We start from the raw sequence: 24,366 nt of genomic DNA, 5'->3' as shown, positions 1-24,366 counted from the left end.
CTAGGAATTTCATATTTGTACAGACATCTATGCTTGGCTTCAAAGGACCAAAGGATCTGCTGGCTGACACATGGCGGGGTGGGGGGTGGCAATACAACTGGGAACTGTATTTAAGGCAATGCTCATTATCATTCTGAAAAATCCTGTAAGACATACATAGTGAATCTACCATGTACTAAGAAAATGAAACAAGGCCTGGACGACATTTGTTTACTGCATGATATTCTGAATCTTTTGAGCTCACTGTTGAGATCTAATGCTCAGTATTACTGCCCACTGAACAATGCCTGTGGTCCCTAAGAGTGCCAATAAAATGTGCAAGATGAATGTTTACTCAACTGTTCGCACACATCCATGCTACAAACCAAGTCACAGGAAGGTTTGCAATGCACTAGAGCTGTGGGTTCCACTGCGCATCCAGGCCCCTTTTAGATGCTGCTAAGATCCATGGGAGGCAGCTAAGGTATCAGAAAGCATTTGGAAGATGCTGATTCCAACTTTCTTAGTTGGCTTGAAGCAGAACTTAAGATGTGAGTGAATTACTACAGCCACAAGGTAAGATTTCGGTAGGGGTTGGAGAGATACCTCAGCAGTTAGGAGTGCGGGAGCCTCTTACAGAGGGCAGGTGTTCAGTTCCTGGCGCTCATATCTGGTGGCTCACCACCACCTGTAACCCGAGCTGATCTGCATGGACACCTGCACATACGTGGTATTAACTCACACAGACACGCACATAAACAAAAAGTCTTTAAAATAAAAAAAAATGTGATAGTTGCTTCTTATAAATAAGTAAGTGGTTTCTTGAAATGGAATCCAACACAGGTGAAGATGCTCTCAACAGAGTTAAAACAGAATTCCAGGGGGCTAGAGACAGCCCAATAAGAGCACTTGCCACATTTGTAGAGGACTTTGGTTTCATTCCCAACAACCACATGGGGGCTCACAACTATTCGTAACTCCAGTTCTAGGGGAGCTCGATGCCCTCTTCTGGCCTCTGAGAGCACCAAACATTCACACTGTGCATACAAGTAGGTAAAACATTCATACACATAAAATGAAAATAAAATCCTTAAAAGGGACTGAGGAACTGGAGATGGCTAATGAGTTTGCAGAAGGTCCAGAGTCCTCTTCCAGCCTCCATGGGTGCCTACACATGTGTGCTCATACCCATACACAAATAACATAATCAAAAAAATTTTTTATTGAAATGTGTCAGTTGATAAAGTGGCAGCATCTGAGAGCACTGATTCCAATTGTTAAAGAAAGTCTACTAGGAGTCAAGGGCTAACGTAAGAACCCATACAGCACAACCTGACTTGAGTATCCATATTCAAGGCCAGTCAGCAGCCACCAACATCACGGCAAGGTCCTCTACCACTGAAGTCTCAAATGACCATTGGCATTTTCCAGGAGTAAAGCATATATAGATTAAGGAACTTCTCTTGTTTGGTTTCTGTGGTTTTGAGTCTGAGTCTCACTATGCAGCTCTGGCTAACCTTGAACTCACTATGTAGACCAGGCTAGCCTCCACTTACAGAGATCCACCTGCCTCTGCCTCTGCAGTTGCAAGGGATTAAAAGGGTGCACCAACACGTCTGGTGCATTTTTTTGCCATAATGCTATTCAATATCATGAAAACTATTTTTATCTAGACTTGGATTCATTTTGTTGCTGTAGTTTGGAACTGAAGCATGCTATGATTCCAACAAGCACCACAAAGACACACAGAGAAAAGACAGACCCTTCAGTCCCTGAAGCTGCGAAAACTGCATAGCCACATCAAAAGAATTAAACTGAAGCTACATCACACAAAAGAACCAACTTAAAATGTACTCGTTACGTAAGACCTGAAACTAGAAAACAACTGGGGGCAAGCTCCAGTGTAGGGCATTAATGAGTTTTTTGGCATCACAACAAAAGCAGAAGTAGAGGCTGTATGTAAGCCAAACTAAGTCTCCTGCACTGCAAAGGACAAAACAAAAGGCAACATACAAGCTACAAGACATACATGGTTTTGGTTTTTGGGGTTTTTGTTTTTTGACCTTCCGAGACAGGGTTTCTCTGTGTAGCTTTGGAGCTGTCTTAGAACTTGCTCTGTAGACCAGGCTACCCTCAAATTCACAGAGATCCGCCTGCTTCTACCTTCCGAGTGCTGGGATTAAAGGTGTGCACCACCACCAACCTACTGGGTTTGTTTGTTTTTTGTTTTGTTTTGAGACAAGGTTCTCTCTCTCTCTCTCTCTCTCTCTCTCTCTCTCTCTCTCTCTCTCTCTCTCTCTCTCACACACACACACACACACACACACTATTTAAAAGATTCTATTACCTGTGACAACAAAGATAAAATGCAGGATTAAGTGAAGAAAGGCAAGCGGAAGACAGTCCAAAGAGGTAAGTTTCAGTTATGCAGAAGTTCAAAGCCCTGTATATGAGTAACATTACTACTGTCAATTACTTTACAAATGGCTGAGAGGGTTTTTTTTACCTTTCTTTAAAATCTTTTTTTTCATACAATATATTTTGATAATATTCTTTTCCTCAACTTCTCCCAGATCTTACCCCTACTTCCCTAACTTCATGTTTGTTCTCTTTCTCTGCCCCTCTATGTGTGTGTGTGTGTGTGTGTGTGTGTGTGTGTTGTTCTAAGGAGAACAAACAAAAAGGAAAATAAAAACAGACAGTCAGGCGGTGGTGGCACACACCTTTAATCCCAGTACTCAGGAGGCAGGGGCAGGTGGATCTCTATAAATTTGAGGCCAGCCTGGTCTACAAAGTGGATTCCAGGACTGTCAGGGCTACACAAAGAAACCCTGTCTCAAAAAACAAAATCACTAAGAAAAAATAACAGAACAGAAAGCACACACAAAGAAATACGGGGTCTTCTGTGGGACAATCTTTGTACACTCTGAAGGTGTGTTGCTCACTGTTAATAAAAGGCTAACTGACTAACAGCTAAGCAAGACTTTGGGGGCAGAAAGAATGCTGGGAAGGATAGGGTCTGAGGAAATGGGAAGTTCACAGATGAGGTAAACAAGCCTCAGGGCAGCACATAGATAAATAGAAATGGGTTAATTTTTAAGTGTTAAGAGCTAACTAATACAAGCCTAAGCTATCGGCAGAGCAGTTATAATTCATATTAAGTTTCTGGGTGGTTATATTTGGGAGTGACTGCCGAGACACAGAAACTCTGCCTACAAAAAATCCATTTTGTGTTGGTCAACTACACCTGGGCATGGGGCTCACCCTGGAATGTGGCTGACAATACAGACACTACACTGGAGAAAACTGATTTTCCTTCCCCAGAAGGTGTCAATTGCAAATAGCTTCTCAGTTTAGGGATGGGGCTGTGTCCACTTCCCCTCTGAAAAGAAACTTTAAGTGTTCTATTCAAAGAGCTGGTGAGACAGCTCAGCAGTTAAGAACACTTATTCTTGTAAAACACCAGAATTTGGTTTCCAGCATCCACATTGGGCAGCTCACAGCCACCTGTAACTATGGTTCCAGGGACCTGACGCCCTCTTCTGGCCTCCATAGGCACCTGCACTAATGTACATCTATACACCACATGCAAAAAATAAAACCTAAAAGAGAATTAGAATGGTGTGATGATTTATGTACAATGTAGCTCAAGGAATCCTTACAATGGAAAGATGGTTCATATTTAAAACTAATAAAGAGCAAACTCAAGCCTCAAACAAACTACTCCCAAAATGTTTTAGAATATCATGAAGTTGAATGGAGTAGGAACTTGTCTTACTTATTTCTACTGTTGTGGTAAAGCATCGTGACCAAAGGCAACTTGAGAAAGGGTTTATTTGGCCTACATGCCCCAGAATCATATAGTTCCCTAGAGGAAGGCAAGGCAGGACCCTGGAGGGAACCAAGGCAGAGACCATGGAAGAGCACTGCTTACCAGCTTTGCTCCTCCTGGCTTGCTGAGCCTGCTTCCCTACGCACCCAGGCTCACCTGCCCAGAAAAGGCACTGCCTGCAGTGAGCTTGGGTGCCCCCCACATTCAGTCATTATCAAGATGAAGCCACAGACTTGGCTACCGGCCAGTCTTATAGAAGCACCTCAGTTAAGATTCCATCTTCTCAGGTATATCTAAGATTGTGTTAGGATAACAAAAACCAACCAGCACAGGGGGTAAACATCCACATTTGTGATTCGGCCTACCTCCTAAATTACTTTAATCTTGTCCACATTTGCAAATATTTTCAACACACCTAACCTAATATTTTAATTATCTTTAAGAGATCTTGGGGGCTGGAGAGATGGCTCAGTGTTTAAGAACACTGACTATTCTTCCAGAGGACCTAAATTCAATTCCCAGCAACCACATGGTGACTCACAACCATCTGTAATGAGATCTGGCGCCCTCTTCTGGCCTGCAGGCACACTTGGAGGCAGAATGTTGTACACATAATTAAAAAAAAAGAGAGATCTTGAATAATCATATATGGGTAATACCACAGAATAAAGTTTAGGATCAAGTAATTAAAGAACTACCTGCTCCAAGGTCATTTGCTAACAAGTGAAACCTCAACACCAGAGACAGCACGGTGCTCTAGAGGAGACACCTAGACAAGTTATTAATTTTTTTAATAACAGCTTGCAATTGAAACAACCAGAAAATAAAGTGTTTAGAGAAATTTCCTAAATAAGTTAGGTTGCAAACAAGGAAAACCTAATTTGTTCCTCTGACAAAAAAAAAGTTGAAATAACTTCATAATTTAATACTATCTGAAATAAAATAATTTCTACACAGCAAGCTCAGCTATCAGCCGTTATCATACTCCATGAAATTCTAACTTTTCTTTAAAACTATTCAGTTTTGAATGGATAAGTTGTTATAATTCTTTATGAAGAGACGCTTCCTCGACAAGCTGTGCTTTACTCTCACAACATATGGAGAAACACACATCGAGATGCTTACGTATTAATTACTAGCAAGCATTTTTGGCAAAAAAAAATTAATGTTTTTATGTTTCAGAAATAAAAAAAAAAGCTTTATTAGGAGTTTCAAATGCATAGAACTACAGCAATATCTGCAGGTGCAGACAAGAGAATCATGAATTCCAGACCAGCCTAAGATACACATCAGGAGATCCTACATACCAAGACTTGTGTCAGAGACACTGCCGAGAAACAAGGGAGAGAGTAGCAAGGTGGAGATTCCTGTCTGCAGTGCCTCAAAAGCCCCCTCTGCTGGATGCAAATTTATGGGAGAAAAAATGTAGACCTGTTGAGAAATAATAGAAATGAAATGTCCCCTCCATAAGTTTTGAGCAGTTAAACACCTGGTCCCCATTTGGTGGCTGTTTAGAGAAGATTAAGAGGTGTGGCCTTTTGGGAGGAGGTATGTTACAGGGAGTAAGCGTTGAGACTTCAAAAGACTTGTGCCATTTTGAGCTAGCTCTCTCTGCTTCTTCTAGTTTGTGGTTTGCTATGTGAGCTCTCAGCTACGGCTCCAGCAGGCTGCCACCTATTGTCTTCATCACACAACCATGGACTCCAACCCTTTAAACCATAAGCCCATCCTTGTGTGAGTTGCTTTGGTTCACGGCATATTACCACAACAGCAGAAAAATAACTACCATGTGACTTATAAGGATAATTTTACATCTCAAAAATAAACATATCCATACTGGAGGGGTACCTTAAACGGGCAAAAATGTCTGTCTAGGCAGGGACTAACAAAATGGCTCAGGAGCACCTTAACTCCAGCTCCATGATATCCAACATCTTCTTCTGCCTTTTCAGGCACTAGTGTGTACTTGTGGGGGTATGCATACATTTTAATGCATGTGTACACACACATACAAAATAACAAATTAGTCTTTTTTAAAAAGTCCACTAAACAGTGACTCATTTCTCTAAGCAGCTATAGGAATTCCAAGCAGACTGGGAAAGAAAAAATGAAAGGAAGCAAAGCTGCAAGCGTGGAGGAATTAATCACAGCATTAGTGTGTCAGCATGCAGTGCACTGGTGTCAACATGCACGAAGCATAGGAACATGACAACACTGGAAAAACTCGCTGAAATATTTTACAGACTTCACTAGGACAAAGAGCTATACCACACTAATCTACTCACTTTCAATATTAAGGTTTATTTCTTTCCAGGATGAAGTAACAGTTTAAATAATTGCCAGAATTTATGTATAAATGAACATTCATTCAGACAAAACATCACTGTTTACAAGTAGCTAAGAAGTATTTTGCATGTAATAAATATATCTTGTGTTTAGATTAACAGGCACCATCTTGATAACAGAAGTTTTTTTAAACCAATAAATAAACATTCAAGAAAACAAGGTGTTTATACGATACAGCCTTAAATGCTTTTCTTCATATAGCACCCAAATTTCCAAACTGTCTAAAAAGTTTCTGAATATATAACTTCTACCTTAAATCATTAAAATAGTGGCCAAGGAAAAGGTCAATTGAAGACAGAATTAATAATCTATATTCGTAATTCTCCATTTAATAAAATATCAATTACCAATTTATTAAGTCAATGGATCGTATATATGCAATCTGTTAATGATGAAAGCCTGAAATATAAATAGTTAAAAGTCACTCTCTTGACAGTACTTAAAATATTGCATCTCTGGTGCAAACCTGAAAACTATGAAGCATTTTAACTGCCCTAGTTTTCCGTTTCCACCTCCACTCCTATCCCTCTCATCTGTAAATATCCATCCAGTTTTCGGGGCTTTTTATTTATTTATTTTTTGGTAGGTTTTTTTTTTTTTTTTAAATACATTTAGTTATATCCCAACACAAAACACTGATAATAATCCTTGGTAAACAAGGAAATTCCAGCAAAGTCTAACCCACAGCTTTGCTCCCAAAGTGTGGCACCCGACTAAGTAACAGAGAAAAGGAACAATCAATGGCCTCAGTCACTCAGTCAGAACGCTCCTGAGAGTCCGTAACTGTTTGAGAATTTGCTGATGTAATCCTGAAGAAAGTGTCACAGACTGTGCAGACAAATATCAGAGAATAAGTCTTTGATTGATAATTTTTCTATTTATTTCTGCCAAGGCGACTGAAAACACGAAAGCCTTTTCATCAGAGAGGTTAGCATAGATGTCAATTTCCTTTTCCTGTTTTTCTGTTAAAAGAAAAAGGGAAATCTTAATACAAATGTGCAGATGCAGTAGTTTAACAACATTTCTCAGGCTTTCAAGTATTTATTCAAATGACAAATATATGCAATACTATAATGCAATTGAACTATAGTTTTAAAAAATGACACAAATGAGGTTTGAAATGAAGACTATAATTCTATTCATTTTCTAATATTGCGTAATTTGTGTAAAAATCTTGTCTTTTTCTTTCCCTTCACCAGCATAAACTGTATCTGTCAAAATTAATTTTTCACCCTAGAAGTTATTCCTTTCTGAACAAAAAATACTTTTCTGAACATATTAGCATCTTCACCTTAGCCTCACTACAGAAACAATAACCAACTTTTTTTTTTTTTTTTTTTTTTTTTTTTTTGGTTTTTTGAGACAGGGTTTCTCTGTGGCTTTGGAGCCTGTCCTGGAACTAGCTCTTGTAGACCAGGCTGGTCTCGAACTCACAGAGATCCGCCTGCCTCTGCCTCCCGAGTGCTGGGATTAAAGGCGTGCGCAACCACCGCCCGGCCAATAGCCAACTTTTTAATTGTCATTTTTCTCTACCCAATAACAAATGCAAACCACATTCAAAGTAGAAAATTTGAAAGTTAAGCAATAGAAAAATCCCCAAAAGTCATAAAATCAGTTAAAACATCATCTTTGTGTTTATGCTTCGAATTATTTCATATTTTGCAATAATTATATTTCTGATTCAATATTTTGCTATCTGAATCAAAGTTAAACATGCATATAATTTAGCCAATTCATTTTGTCAAAAAAAAAAAGTTCGAAAAAATGCATCCCTATATACTTATTTCCTAATTTCCAACTACCTCCCCCTAACTGCTCCTGTTTTTATAAAAGTTTATAAAACTGCTCCATGCAACTGTTATACGATGCTCCTTCCTGAGTTTTCTGCATTATTCCTTTTCTACTTTAGAAAACCAGGATTTCACTGTTTTTTTATGTTTTACGGCCAACTCAAAACTGCATATCCCGGGCTGGAGAGATGGCTCAGTGGTTAAGAGCATTGCCTGCTCTTCCAAAGGTCCTGAGTTCAATTCCCAGCAACCACATGGTGGCTCACAGCTATCTGTAATGAGGTCTGATGCCCTCTTCTGGTCTGCAGGCATACACACAGACAGAATATTGTATACATAATAAATAAATTTAAAAAAAAAACTGCATATCCCTTCATCTTATTCTTAAATCACAACTTTAGTAACATCAATTGTCAATGGCTACATTATGTATGAGTGATTTTACTTTTTCTGAAGTACTACTCTGAAGAATCAATCCTATTTAACTCTGCGTGTGCGTGTGCGTGCGCGTGCGTGTGTACGTGTGACACTGCACCCAGGGGATCAAGGACGACTATAGAGTCTGTCCTCTCCTCCCAGGTGGGTTTCAAAGATCAGACTCAGGTGGCCAGGCTGGGCAGCAAGGTCTTTACCTGCTGAGCATTCACACCCTCAGCTCATTATTTGCTTAGCTCTCGTTTCTAATTCAACTCAAACTGTCTTAGTTGTACAAATCTTTCAGGATATTCACACACTATTTTATCTTCGTGGAAAGATCTCTCCAAGTCTTCCCATCTGCTTCATCTGAAATGGCTGTTCTCAAGGATTCCAGGGCAAGTATTACCCTGGGATCCCTCTTCAAAGGGAGATTCTCCACCTCTCCTGAGTTGGCTGCTCTCTGTTCTAGAGCCCAGTATTCCTTTTTGACTTTCTTCTTCCTTGTGGCGTGTGCAACTTTCAGTAGCTTCCTGGGAAAGGAGTGTGGGTAGCATACCTTTTGAAACCCTGACTATCACAAAGTATCTTTAGTCTATTTTCACAATAAATTGCAGTTTGGTTGAAAAAGATTTGTGATTTCCCCTTAGAATTATTAATGCAATAAATTTTCTTCTGACCACTGGCATCATTGTTGAGGAAACCCAAATTTCTTATATTATTTTTTAAATTACTGCTAAATTTACATACCATAAAAATGCACAAATTCTTTAGAATCTGAATATATTCTGACAGATTCGTATATTCATGCAACCCAAATATTAAGACATGTGTATTGTTTTGACTAAAAACCACCTCCCAGTCCTAGGCATTTGAATATTTGGGTCACAGTTGGTTTGGGGAGGTCTAGGTGATGTAGTCTTGATAGAGGAAGTATGACATTGAGATTTAAAAGTCTTGCCTACTTCCTTTGCTCTCTCTGCTCGGGGCTGCAGGTGAGGATGTGGGCTCTCTGCACCTGTTCCTGCCACCATGCCTGCAATGCTTCTCCACCATGATGCTCTTAGCATTCTGGAAGCATAAGTACAAACTCTTCTACATGCTCTCCGCCACGGCGACAGAAAGGACACTGGCACGCCACGGGCCCTCTCGCTCTACAGGACTCCTCAGGCTCTTCCCTGTCACTTCTCAAATTCACACTGCCCTGCCTGGTGACACACTGGATTGTGTTTTTTCTTAAATGTCAGTGGTATACTGTATGTAGCTTTCCTTCTGTGTTTTAGAACTTCCTTAGTGCTGTTCACACAGAAGTAGTCTATTCCTTGCTAGTCAGAATTCCACTATACTCAATCAAATATTTTGATTATTTTGTCCAAAAAAAAAAAAAACAACAACAAAAAAAAACCCTAGGCATTTCTTTTTCTTTAACAGTGATCATATGCTTTGTTCTAATTTTTGGCCTTGCACTGGATTGGGAATTTCAGTGTCTTTCAGGTTTGGAGAGAATTCTGAAAGTCATCAACAATATCCTCGTCTTCCATCTTCTAAATTCTTTTACTGAAACCATAGATGCTTGCTTTTCAAGTTGGTCCTTTAAGTTTCTTATCTTCTCCATCTATTTTCTCAATCTCTCTATTTTTATACTTCTTGAAGTCTTTCTTCAATTTTGTCTTTAAACCTATTAAACTTTTTCATTTTGTAACTCACATTTTGGCATCTTTTGTATTTAAAATGATCCTTGAAGACTCTTTTCTAGGCGTGCTCTGTCTTTGCCCTGTACTGACTCTCAAGCGGCTTGCTCCTCCTGCTGGGGCAGCATCTTTGTCTTAACACTTAGTTTCCTTTCCCTGAAAAATACTTTTTCTCTCCCCATTCTTTTTCTCCTTTTTCTTTATTCTTGACTTTTTCTACTCGATGCTTTCTTCTAGCTCTCTAGTGGTTTATATTTAAAAGTACAGAAAGGCTGATTAGAAGCAGCGTGCGCGTGTGCGAGGCCTGACTGCAGTCATGGTCTTCTACTAGGTTTATGTAGGGCTTTCCTCCTGGGCTTTTCCAGTTCCCTAGAAGACTGCTTCTGGTCTCTCTTACCTGAAAGATAGAAGCCCAGTCAGAGAACTCAGTGTTTCCCATGTTCAATCTTAGTCTCCCTGAGCTTTTTACAGTGCCTTTGCCCTCACTGTCTGGTTCCCTAGACCAAAACTCCTTTTTCTTTTCCTTTTCAAAGTGTCAACTTGGTGGATAAAGGACTCTCTTTTTCATTTTCTCTTCTTCCCAGTCTTTTTTTGCCAAAAATAGAAAGCAAAAAGTCAATTAAAATATTTTTATATGGTGTCAAGTTTTTCTTATTCATTAAGATTAAATTATAACTTAAAATTACGCTTACTTCAAAGTTTTCAAGTTCCTGAAGAGCAAGGGCCCAATAAAGGCGGAATAAATTAAACCAAACAGCTACTTAGCCCTACAAAGCGTTGCTAAGGGGTCTTTTGTAAAATTCATGCCAGTGAACAGCCCTCCTGTTTTCACCGCAGCCCAGCTCTCTGCACTCACACGCTGCTTACGGCTGCTCTCCAGAGCTCAGCAGCTGAGACAGAGACTGTATGGCCCACAAAGCCTAAAATATTTACATCTGGGCTCTTTACAGAAAAAGTTTATTGAGGGCCCAATGTACATAAGAGATTCCACTTTATTTCAGGCATGATGGGATATGCCTATAATCCCAGCTTTGGGAGGCTAATACAGGAAGATCTTGTGTTAGAGAACTTGGTTAGAGTGCCTTGGATAAATAGCAAAAAGCCATCTTTTGAAAAGGGGGTGGAAATCCAGATCATATCTTGAAATTTTATCTAAATAAATAAATAAATAAATAAATAGTTTGGCTTCTGGGGATGTAGTTCTGTAGAATGATACTTGCCTAGTATACAAAAGGTCCTGGGTTCAAGCTCGAGACTGGAGCTAGGAGGAACAAGGCTTTCTTAGAAAACATAGACCTGTTTCTGTCTCCCACATTCTGGGATCAAAGGCATGCACCATTACTCCCAGCCAAAAATATTCTTCAACGGAAAATATCTGAAAAATATTCACTGCCAAGTAAATGCTTCCTTTTTCAAGTACTAATAAAGTGAATTCTCAGTGCTGTGTACACAGAATCCGGATGTGCTCAACAGCACAGGCTTTGTCTCCCCACTGTGCCGTCAGACTCTCAGCGTCTCATCAGAAGCGGCCCTTCCCCGCTGGTTTCACTTCAGCTGAGAACAATGGTCTGGTCTTTTCTTCTTCTCTATGGACCTTTCTTGCCCAGTTTCTATTCCAAAATAGCCTTTCAAGTAAGATTTTCTGATGACCTCATTGCTAAGAAGTCATGTTTAAGTAACTCAAAGTGGCTGGAACAGTATAACAGAAGGAAAGATTTAGATTACTCCAAGAATTGTGGAATACCTAAGTCTTATACAATAATTCATGACACAAACTATATTCTTTAATTGCACAATATCAAAACACTTTTCATTTTGGTAAAAGCTAGAGACAGCTATATACCAGAGAAATCATGAATAATTCTGTGTCTCAAATACCATTTGTGTTTATATAGGAAATATTTGTATATCTAAAATTAAGCTTCCAAAGATACATAAAACACAGCTAACTACAATTATAAATTTATTTCACTGGAAATAAAATCATTCTAGCTGAGGGTTCTACATAAAAATAAATAGCAACTACCTGACTCCACTAATTATCGGTGTCAAAGTCTCAATTTTCATACAGGTATTACAGGAGCTCATTATATGATTCTTCTTACTCTGTGGTGGTGGTCTTTTTGAGAGAGTCTTTCTCTGTGTGACCCTGGCTGTCCTGGAACTAGCTCTTGTAGACCAGGCTGTCCTGGAACTCAGAGATCCGCCTGCCTCTGCCTCCCGAGTGCTGGGATTAAAGGCGTGCGCCACCACCGCCTGGCTATTTCTTACACTTTTATATGTTGAAATCTTCAATGATAAAACTTTTTTAAAAGATGTATAAACAATAGAAAAAGAGAAGCAGAAGTCCTACCAGACATCTAGAAACAAGTTATGAGTAGAAACACTACTTATCAAAAGAAAAACACCAAGAATTTACCTAACTATTCAAAAGTCAATTGTGTAGGAAGCATGTAAATCTCCCAAAGAGCAATTTAAAAACGCACAGTAAAACAGTTTTAAATAACTGCTTAGACCTGTGTTTTTTAAAAAGGTACAATCATTTTTATTGATATTTGAAACACATCATATACATACAATTATCTTTAACTTTTTTATTGCCAATTTGTAACAATGTAAATTTTACCTAAAGTGGTACTTCAGGTTTCTCACAAGAATTTGTGTTTTGTTCTCATTTCAAAACTAAGACTGTAAGAGATGAGAGCGTAGCTCTGTAGTAGAGGTTACCTGGCCTGTGTACTGGGCTCAAAACCCAGTACTGCAATGGAAAAAAAAAAAAAAAAGTTTTTTTTTCTTTTACAAACTATGAATTGTGATTTTTTTTCTACGTCCAAGAGCTCAAAGCTTCCACCATATTCACTACTGTTATCTAGTTATGATCTCTACCAATTTAATATTTGAAAAGGGCTGCTGGGACTGAGTCATACCTCTTTCTTCCTCATGGTTTTTGGCAGCTGCACTTTTAGGTCTTCCTCTTCCTCGTCTGATATGATCTGAATGGCTGTTACTTCGAGATCTCTTTCTGTTTTCTAAATCTTTATTTACTGTAGAATTTATCTTCTCTCTCCTAACTCTCTCTGTCCGCCTCCTCTTGGCCTCATGCTTGTTGTCTGTATGGATGAATAAAAGTGGTTTATTTTAGGCTTCGCACAACTGTCTGCCCAGTTTCCATCGCCTCCTCTTACTTTCTAAACCACACCTCCCAGCATATTCTGTACTATCTAAAAATCCCACCCATATCTTCCCCATACTCACACACAACAAAGAAACAACAGAATTCCATGTAGATAGAAAAAAAACCTTTTAAGAGAAAACGACTTTCTTCACTTGGCAACTTTACTTTCAGCCTCTGTAAGTTTAAACAACTCCACAACAACCTTCCCGTGTCTTTCATCTCATTTCCAAGTTTAACATAGTAAAATACACGGAAAATTCACTACTTCCTAACCCTTACCCAAATTACAGATTGAACTATGCCTGCCAAATACGCAGAAGCAAAACTGGCTTTAGGCACAACAAAGGTTATAATAAAAACCAATTACAGAGCAACCATACAACATGGTTTTAAAACACAGAAAATAAGGAATTTTCACAAAGAAGGTAATCACTGATGTAATAGAATCTTGTTCCATAAGTGGAGTAAACTAAATACAGAAACTTTACTAATACAGTAATTTCATTATTGCAAAAATCACTCCCCTACAACAAACTAAAAGGTTAGATTGATTTTTTTTTTTACTTCAATATACATCTAACTTCAAAAACTAGAAAGCTAACTCTCCAAATAACCTAAAATCACAATGGTAAAGGGGAAAAGGTGGAAACTTCAAGACCAGTCTGAGCTACACAGTGAGAATATCTTTAAAGGGGGGGGCATAGCGGTGCATGCCCTCAGGAGGCAGAGGCAGGTGGTGGATCTCTGTGAGTTTGAGGTCAGCTAGGTCTACCTAGTTTCAGCACAGCCAGAACTACATAAAGAGTGTGCTTTCAAAAAAAAAAGAGGGGGGAGAGGCGGGTATTAAACCAGTATTAATTATCTCTACATGCCATTACAGAATAGTTTATCCTAGGCCTAAGACTAAATCATACTGGATTACACAAAAATAAGAATATTCAATTATTCCAGGCTGCAAGAAAAATACAGTTGAGAATTTACTGAAAAATGTAGGGTCCAATTTGAAGAAGGCTCTAATGACCATAATAGTTCAATTTGAGTCCCAAAAAACCACAACTGTAACAAACTGAAACATGTCAAATATCCTGACACCTCCAGCATACGACATTTAAAGTTCTAAATACTTAGCCACTATACTGAAGAAGCTGTTTAGTCTGTTTGTTGATTTTTCTTTTTCTTTTCTTTTTTTTTTTTTTTTTTTTTTTTTGAGACAGGGTTTCTCGGTGTAGCTCTGGCTGTCCTAGAACTCATTCTGTAGACCAGGTTGGTCTTGATCCATCTGCCGCTGCCTCCCAAGGGCTGGGATTAAAGGTGTGCGCCACCACTGCCCAGCTAAACAAACCTGTTTTTATCTTTCTATTCAGACCATATCACTTGGTAGACAAAGAGAAGATTTTCATTCTTAAGCTATCAAACACACTAAATACGTGAGTGCTAGAACCAGAGTCACCACTCTAACATCAATAACTGCTAACATCGCTAACAGACACGGGCTTCAAGTACCTACTACAGTCAGGCAAAAATTAAAGAATCCAGTCTCAGGGGGTTTTGTTTGTTTTGAGTAAAAGCTCATGATTTTATTGTCTTATACTGGACCAGTGGCTCTTTCTCCTTTAATGGCTCCCTGTTCAAATGCTCATATTCCCGTAGATATACAGTTGTTCAACACACTCACGCCTCAGCATGACGCTCTGTATCTGTAGCTTTAGGCCTTTTATGGAGAACAGGCTTAGCCTGCCCACTGCAGTCCCAGCTTCCTATCGCAACGCCACTTTCCCTAGGCATACCAACAGCCTCTTGCCTTCTTGTACTTCATCACTTTGTGGGGCTGGTGCTTGCCATACTTCTTGCACAAAGTTTGTGGGTCTAAGGAACGTTCACCATGTCTGCAGGAAAGTATTGCAGGAAAGTATTGCAGGAAAGCCAGTCTCACCATTTTTAGACCCGACTCTCAGCTTATAAAAAAGCGGTTCACTTAAGGAATGTGACAGCCCACAGAACTGGATACAAGCACAACAAAGTTTTTCATCAGAATTGTATCACAGAAACAGAAAGAGAACTAGGGCAGCGGGAAAACACAGCTATGAACATAGGCTGGTGTGGTGGTTTGAATGAAAATGGCCCCATAGACTCACAGGGAGAGGCTTTATTGGAAGAGCAGCCTTGTTGGAGTAGGTGCGGCCTTGTTGGAGGAAGTGTGACACTGGGGGTGGGCTCTGAAGTTTCAGAAGCTTAAGCCAGTCCCAGGTCTCTCGCGCTTTCTCTTTCTGCTGCCTGCTGATCCACAAGTAGAACTCTTGGCTCCTTCTCATGCATCATGTCTGATAACAATAATGGACTAACCTCTGAAACTGTAAACCAGCCCCAGTTAAATGTTTTCCTTATTAAGAGTTATTGTGGTCAGCTGGCAGTGGTGGCGCACGCCTTTAATCCCAGCACTTGGGAGGCAAGCAAATCTCTGTGAGTTCAAGGTCAGCCTGGTCTACAAAAACCAGTTCCAGGACAGGCTCCAAAGCTACAGAGAAACCCTGTCTCAAAAAAACAAAAACAAACAAACAAAAAAAGGGCTGGAGAGATGGCTCAGTGGTTAAGAGCGCCACCTGCTTGTCTAAAAGTCCTGAGTTCAATTTCAGCAACCACATGGTGGTTTACAACCATCTGTAATGAGATCTGGTGCCCTCTTCTGGCCTGCAAGCATGAATGTAGGCAGAATACTGTATACATAATAAATAAATAAATCTTTTAAAAAAGAGTTATTGTGGCCACAGAAGCCCTAAGAAACTTGGATAGTCAATATTAAGGAATTATCGTTAATGTCTTATAAGAGTATTGTGTTTGAAGATGGTGTTTTTTTTCCTAGGAGTCTGGAATGTTTTCCCTTAATATTTTACCTGATACCACTTCAAAGCCTATTATGTCATCGTCTTTCAAAACGAATAGATGTTTTTAAATTATATCATTTTGTTTTGTAAAACAAATTGTAAAACAATTATCATTGTAGAAACTTCAGAAGACAGAAGCAAAAAAGAATAAAAATTGTTTGCTTATAAAAAAAAGACTATGGTGTTTATAGTTTTAAAGGTCTTGTTTGGGGGGAGGGGGAAAAAGAAGAGAAAAAAAGAAGTATAAAAAAAAGAAAAATAAATAAAAATAAAAAAAAGAAAAAGAAGGTCTTGTTTTAGGGACTGGCAAGACAGCTTAGTCAGTGAAGTCCACACAGCATGAGGACTTAAGCTTGAGCCTCAGCACCCACATAAAAATATGGGCATGGTGACATGTGCCTGTAATCCCAATACTGGGCAAGTGACAACAGGTAGATCCTTAGGGCTTGCTGGCCAGGTCCCCTACTTTAATCAGAAAGTCACAGGTCCTATTAAATATCCTGTCTCATAAAACAAAATTATTAATTCTAGATCCTAGGCCCTATAGCTACCCACACACACCCTTCCTCTCCCTTCCTGCCTCAATTAGGTCACATACACCCCAACGTGGACAAGCACCCGCTGTGACAGAGCAGTCATTATACAGAGAGGATATTAGTTTATATTCCTACCTGCTTCCTGCTTCTACGTCCTTTGACATACAGGCCACACCAGGTCAGGCTCAGTCCTGTGAAGCAGAACTTCCTACAAGCCCCTGATGCTGGCTATCTCAACATGAAGGTCCTCTTTGGACCTGAAGGCCTACTAGACCTTCTCTGAAGGACGAGTCACATATGCCCCTTTTTACAGCCCAGTCTGTATGAACACAGTTCCCAAAGAACAAGTGGATAGCCCACAACAAACCATACCTGAGGTTGATCTCTGGCCTCTGGGAACATTTGTATGCACACACAAATTTGCCTACATACAGACACACATACATACACATAAATTTTTAAAATTGTTTTTAAGAGGAAAAAAGTAAAAAACCCAAATCAAAACTATACAAAGACACCATCACTAGGATAGTACATAAAACAAAAACAGAAAACAAAGTGTTGAAGAGAGCTTCTGGGCAGTATTAGTAGAAATATAAGTGGTATGATGATTCCTAAAAAGAAGAGAATTAACAAATGACTTGGCACGTGCACACATACACACCAGACAAATTATAGATAACATAAGCATGTGGTTCTTAAACATTTGAAACTACTCTGCAGGAAAAACACAGAATGTAAAGCTGAAGACTAGAGAAGCCCTACTAGAACAGACATACTAGTAGGCTGCTCTGAGGGCAGTTTGAAAGACTGTGCTCATGAACTTTCAGAGGGGAGCAGGGACTCTATTGGGAACTGGGTTAGAAGTCATGTTTGTTAAACTGTGGCAAAGAATCTGGCTACATCCTACACCTACACCGAGATGCTGAGCAAGACTGAATTCAAGACTGATGAATTAATTTATTTCTCAAGGAAATTTCAAACAGTAACATTCAGACCATGAAACAGTTACTTGTCTACAGGGGGAGAATATATGAAGCCAAAAGACAGAAAACATGCAGTTTTGTAAGAAAAGAAATATGGGTTTAAAGTTGTAGATAATGATGGTGCAGAAAAAGCATCTTTTAATTGTCAGAGGTTGGTGTCACTAAAAGGAGACTTCATAGTCTGCAAAGGGAGGGCAAGACCTCACCCACTGAAGCCCCAACTTGTGAAAAACCCAAATTCACTTGAATGGGTGGAGACTGAAGAGATCTGCCTAAGACAATGCTTTCTCAGATTCAACTCCAAAGGCACAAAGGTGCATACAACTCTAACCCAAGAGTCAGACTGTATCTAAAACTGGCAGTAGGAGTTGGCATTATCATCCACATGGTACTAGTTTTACAGGAGTAAAAGGTGCAAAAGTAAGTTAATCATGGTTTGTGCCAATGTTCCAGAAAGTCACTAAGGCCAGGCAGAGTAGCAGGGTTGGCTGCCCAAGAAGCTATTACATTACCTTGGAAGTTAAAGCCTGAAATGTAATAGAGACCCCAGGACACTAGAACTCATGTAAAGAAAGCTGCAGGCATGCAGTATAGTAATCCCAAGAGAGAGACTGTATGTGTTACAGGTGACAGAGACAGAAGGGCAGGTCAAGGTTATAGGAGCCCTTTGGCGCTTAACAGACTCCTTCACAAGCACCAGATGCATAGGGAGCTTCAGGTTTTGGTGTTTGCCCTGGAGGTTTTCAGTCTTGTTTCAGTCTGATTCTTCCTTGCTTAGCCCTCATTTCTTCTTTTTGGAATCTGTACTATGTCACTGAATACTGTAAGTATGTAACTGTTTGGTTTTTTAAAATTTTACAGGGGTTCTGGTAATACACTCTTGAGTCTTAGCAGACAATTTTGCTTTTGAATAATGCTGGGATTGTTAAACACTATGAAGACTTTCTAAGTTGGAATTGATGCATTTCCATAATGGCATGGTCATGAGCATATAGGTGTTAGGGACAGAATGTTGTATTTTGAATGTGAAATGTCTCCAATAAGTTTATGTGCTTGAATACTTGGAACCTAAATGCTGTTCTAGAAAGTTGCGGAACAGTTAGGAGGTGAAGCCTTGCTAGGAAAAGTGGACTACTGTGGGCATGCTTTAAAATTGGACATCCCAGCTCCACTTCTATCTACTCCGTTTCCTGACCTCAATCTCGCATTTACCATGCCTTCCCTGACCTCATGGACTGTGCCTCCTACAACTGTAAACCCGGTCCCTTAATGCTTATCAAATATTTTGTTACAACAACAAGAAAACTAATTAACACAGTGACAGAAATCGAAAAAAACAATCAATAAATCTGCAACATACTTAGACAGATCTGTTACTTATTTAGGGAGGTGTTTGGATTTTGTTTGTTTTAAGACATTGACATTATGTAGACCAGGCTGTCCTGGAACTCAGAAAGATTCACCTGCCTCTGCCTCCCCAGTGCTAGGATTAAAAGTGTGCCCCACCACACCCAGCTTGGCAGCTGTTAACAAGTTGCTACACTCTCTCAAGACTCTCTTGCAAGGAAAGTTGCCAGGAAAACTAGTTCTGACTAACACACTTAGTGGAACTTGTAAGGTTTCCAGAAAGGTTTTTCTTTAAACATGGTGGTATGTCCCTTTATTCTTCTACCTTTCCATTTTCTTCCTGCAAGGGCTGTTTACGGGACACAAAGATGCAAAAGTTACCTTACAAGAAGTATGACAGCCCTATCTTTCCTGTGAGAAAGGAGCCCAGTCCTTCGCCCTTCCTCACTAAGTAGATAACTATAGTCACTGTATTATCAACTGAGTGGTGTGGTCTGTAAGCTGACACCTTCCAGTAAGTACACAACCAGGAAGAGGAGAAGAAAAAGAAAACAATGGTTTTAAATTGCTCCTAGGGCAGCTCAGAAGATAAGAGGGTTTCCCTGGAATGCACAAGGTCCTAGGTGTGACCCCAGCACCACTTGTCCTTCCAGTGCTTGAGAGGTAGAGGAGGTGGAGGTCATCTTGGGTTTCTAAGTGCTTGAGTTGAACTCAGGATATTGAACCCTGTATTTTAAAAAAGCCAATTTTAAAAAGCTAATTAAAAACTGCCCCAAATAGTAGAAGCCTTGAGCCTTCAACTGGAAGACTTGGATATATGTATACATGCATGCTAGGCAAACTTTCCACTGCTGGCGGAGGCTGCTGGTTCATTTCCTGGCCAACACTCCATTTGGAGCTTGTTTTCTTGGCAGAACTGTTCCTGCCTCCATCACTGACAAAATGCACAATGTCTGAACTGGGCAAGCAGGACACAATAAAAAAGACTGCCAAACTTTGCCAAGATGGGGTAAGGTGGTTTTTAAAATTTTCCTGCCTCTGAAAATGGTCTGTCAGTTACTCTAGGCCTTAGCCAAAGTTGGTTGCTCCAGTGTTGCAAAAGAGACTTTGGGTGATTGCCCAGGTGGCCAATTGTCTGTCATTTATTGCACATTTTGGAAGTTGCTTCATTGCACTTCCTGCCTACTCAAGTAATATTATCTCTCTTCTCAGGAGTTCAATGGGGTTGGAGGCTAGAGAGTCTTAGTTACTTTCCTCTTATGACTTAGCCAAGCCATTTCTAATACAAGACTTAGACTCCTTAGAATAGAATAATTATTGAAATATTTAGCATGTTTCTTGCTTAATATTGTTTATGCTGGTTGTAATTCCAATTTTTATACTTGATATCTGTTCTTATTGTATATAGTTTTGTATTGGGTTTGGAACTCTTATTTAGACAAAAGGGGGAGGTGATGGGGAACCTCCTTCAGCCAATGGCCTTTGAGAGGCAGGACCAGGTTGGGTGTGACCTTAGTTACCAAAAAGCCCATGGGTCTGCCCGCTTGCCACACCTGGATGTTCGATTCTGTTCCTGTTTCCCGTTGTGATCTGTGAGCTCCCCTTTAAAAAAGAACCCTTTATAATACCCTATTTGAAGTTAGTATGGGATTCCTTTATTCATGTTCCCCCACACCTGACGTGTTTCTCTTCATTCTACCTTGAGTTAACACCCCAGCCCTGAAAGAAAGCACTGCAAACCAAGGAAAACTTAGAGTAGTATGTGTGTTAATGCTACAGTGAAAGATAGGAAATACAATGCCACGTGTTTTTTTTCCTAGAACTTCCTAGGTATGAAACAACTGAAAAATTTGTTCCAGAAATAGAAACACATGTAACTATAATATATACGCATACACACAGTGGGGTGTATGTGCAGAGATAGAATGAATGTGTGAATACACAATTATAAGTACATTCATGAGAGTAAGGCAGAAAGAAATCCCAAAGCAAAACTGTGCAGGAAACCTAAAAACAAGTGGCTTGGTTTACAGCTTGCCTGCCCTGTGCTTTTCCTCCCAACCTCTAATAAAAATAGTTCTTGAACTCGCTTCTGAGTCTATTTTTAAATTATTTTATTAACAAAACTAAGAACCCACAAAAAGGGAACCCCTGGCCCTGTTCTTAGAGGTCAAGGGTGGTTGGCCTACAACTCTCACTTTCTAACTTTATTAAGGAATATTTGTTTACACTGTGAGATGTGACAATGTGATTTGTTTAATAAAGAGCTGAATGGCCAATAGCTGTGTAGGAGAGAATAGGCAGGACTTCTGGGCAGAGAGAAGGACTCAGAATGAATCTAAGTGAGTGAGAAATGCCAACAAGACACTGAAGAAGTTGGACATACGGTACAGAGGAGAGGTAGTGCCAACAAGACACTGAAGAAGTTGGACATACGGTACAGAGGAGAGGTAGCCGAGTCATGTGACAAGATGTAGATTAATAGAAACAAGTTGATTAAAGTGGGAAATAAGCCTAAAGGTCAAGCTTTCATAACTAATAAGAAGTCTCCCTATCGTTATTGTAAGCTGGTGGCCCAAAGGAAAGTCCAACTACACACCTTGGCTTGGCGCCTCTCTCTCTCTCTCTCTCTCTCTCTCTCTCTCTCTCTCTCTCTATCTATCTATCTATCTCGTAAAGTGAATTTATCATTTTAAGATTTTTTTGTTTGTTTGTTGACCTCTGCCTGTTCATGAGTAATCATTTTCCTTTTTATCCTGCTCTCAATAAAAAAATAAGGTGGTTATTTGACTAAGCATTTACCCACTGAGAAGTGAACAGGTAAAATATTAGTGAATTCTCATTTTAATTGTTGTGAATATTTTTCTCACCTTTAAGTGAAGCCTTATAACTAAATTTGACTTATAATTTATTTACATTTGCTTCTACAAGTTTTATAATTAAAATTGTTGAAAGGAAAAAAGATACAGCCAGTAATTAATATAAAATGGCACATCTGAGAAATAAAACTTAAAGATACAAAACAGTTAATTAATATTGGCTAACTAGTTGGTTCAGAACTTCTCCAGGGAATGGCTCCATGGTGGGGGTGCATTGATCCCGGGAACCCACAGGTGAAAGGAAAGAACCAATTTTCCCATGTTGTCTTCTTACCCTGCCTTTAACATGCATGCCATGCCATGGATCCCACACATACAAGTAAATAAATGTAGATTTGGTAGAGTCACAATTTTAAGCAATACCGTGTTTCCTTTACTTCCTCCCTCTTTTTTTTTTTTTTTTTTTTTTGGTTTTTTGAGACAAGGTTTCTCTGTGGTTTTGGAACCTGTCCTGGAACTAGCTCTTGTAGACCAGGCTGGTCTCGAACTCACAGAGATCCGCCTGCCTCTGCCTCCCGAGTGCTGGGATTAAAGGCGTGCGCCACCACCGCCCGGCATTTAAAGCAATCCTTGAACATGGGATGTAGTGGTAGAGGCCTATAAATGGAAGACTGGACCATCCTGTGCTAACACCATTGTAGCCCAGCAGGGGCTACATAGCAATAGCCTCAACTTCAAGTTTAATTGCAAGGTTTTTGTACATGGGGGTTGGGGGGGTTAGTGGGTAAAGATTCACAAGCCTGACAACCTGATTTCATCCCTGCATCTAGGGTCGAAAGAAAGCCCTGACTCCTGAAAGGTATCATCCGACTTCCATGTTCGATGTAGTACATGGGTGCTAGCATACAAACATATGTATAAAACAGTAATAACAAAATTTGAAAACAACAACGGTGATAGGGATTAATCTAAGGCTAAAATTTTCTCCCATTAATCTACGGGATACTCCAAAGATACTCTCACTCAACCATTCAACTTAGAAATGAAATCTTGACTTAGTAAGAATTTTTACATTATTATTTTATGTGTACAAGTGTTTTGTCCAAATGTATTTCTATGTATCACATGTACATAGTGCTCCTAGAGGCCAGAAGAAAGTATTGGAGCCCTTGGAACTAAAGTTACAGATGGTTGTGAGCCTCATATGGTTGCTAGGAACTGAACCAAGATTCTCTGGAAGAGTAGCCAGTGTTCTTAACTGCTGATGTATCTCTCCAGCCCCCTGAATTAATGTTATTTAAAAAACAAACAAGCAAAAAGCTTATCTGTAACACATACCTCATTTGCAAATAAATCAAAGAACAACTGCCTAAGGTTCTAGGTTCCTACACAAGACATTTGTTATTATTATATTTATTATATGTGTACTTTTGTGTGCATGTGCATGCACAAATGCACCATGCTGCAGGTCAGAGGACAACTTGTGGGAGTTGGTCCTTTCCTTCCACCTGGAGATCAAAATCAGATTGGCAGGCTTGGCAACAATGCCCCACATGGAGCAATCTAATCTCACTGGCCCCCAATCACTTCTTTTCTTCTCTTTTTTGGTTTTTCGACACAGGGTTTCTCTGTAGCTTTGGTGCCTGTCCTGGAACTCTCTCCACTGACCAGGCTGGTCTCGAACTCAGAGGTCTGGCTGGCTCTGCCTCCCAAGTGTTGGGATTAAAGGCATGCACCACCACCCAGCCCAATCACTTCTTAATAAACCTTTATTTAACACTTAACTCTCTTCCTTTCACCAAAATTCATTTTAAACATTTAAAAATTCCTAACTTTATATAATAGATCATTTATTATTTATTTTTACTCCCCAGTACTGAGGATTAGGATTAAAGGCATATGCCACCACATAACAATGTTTTGAGAAGTTTTCCATGGTAAATTCGTAAAATTTATTATCATTCTAACTAGTACTTATTATTCTCAAAAGACGCACCCTATTTTAACCAATCTCCCACTCATGACAGATGGTTGCTAACATTTGCTGTTGCAATATGCTCCCTTAAAAATTCACATAATCCTTTGTGCTTATAAACAATTAAGGCTCTTTAAGTTACATGCCTATTCAAAAAGAACTATAGATATTAGGTAGCTATACTTGAAACTCCCAGAAATTGCTTTAAGACTGTGCTAAAGGCTCTGCCTCGTGCTATCATATTACTGTGAACAAAAGGTCATGAAAAAATTCATACTTGCCAGTGAATATTGTGCAAGGCAGATTAGCAGAATAGAATGTCAATGATTGTGGAAAGGTCAGAAGGCTTCAGATCCAGAGTCTAATTACAATTTATCCTGGGCTATCTTTTTATCCTTGAGATTATCAGGCAAAACCTTTTGGAAAGTATTAAAGGACCACTAGCTTCCACTAAATAAAAATCTCAGAGTGTCCTCAAATAGCATCGGAAAGGTATAGCAGAGCTTTTTAACTCATCTACCGAGTATTTCTTCTAATGAGTTTGAAAGGTGACTTAATTTGTAACTTTTTTGTTCTGTTACTTTTTAAAATTCA

At 39.5% G+C, this 24,366-nt stretch overlaps 1 protein-coding gene across 2 annotated transcripts in view; it reads right to left on the bottom strand.

Moving 5' to 3' along the window:
• The window catches only part of C21H16orf87 (chromosome 21 C16orf87 homolog), a 36,729-nt gene that overhangs the window by 2,919 nt on the left and 9,444 nt on the right, over positions 1–24,366 (bottom strand). Inside the window, exons 3-4 of one of the 2 annotated variants that reach the window (XM_057753201.1) lie at positions 12,980–13,162; positions 5,988–7,119 (exon numbers count right to left, since the gene is read on the bottom strand). In XM_057753201.1, the coding sequence (XP_057609184.1) occupies positions 7,001–7,119; positions 12,980–13,162 (302 nt within the window). In that variant the 3' untranslated portion in view covers positions 5,988–7,000. Of the gene's footprint in view, positions 1–5,987; positions 7,120–12,979; positions 13,163–24,366 lie in introns of those variants that run through there. The other variant, XM_057753202.1, reaches the window with a different exon arrangement.

The sequence above is a fragment of the Chionomys nivalis genome, chromosome 21, assembly GCF_950005125.1.
Source record: "Chionomys nivalis chromosome 21, mChiNiv1.1, whole genome shotgun sequence".
NCBI lineage: Eukaryota > Metazoa > Chordata > Mammalia > Rodentia > Cricetidae > Chionomys > Chionomys nivalis.
The sequence above is the reverse complement of the archived record's forward strand: the minus strand, read 5'-3'. Positions and strand labels throughout refer to the sequence as shown.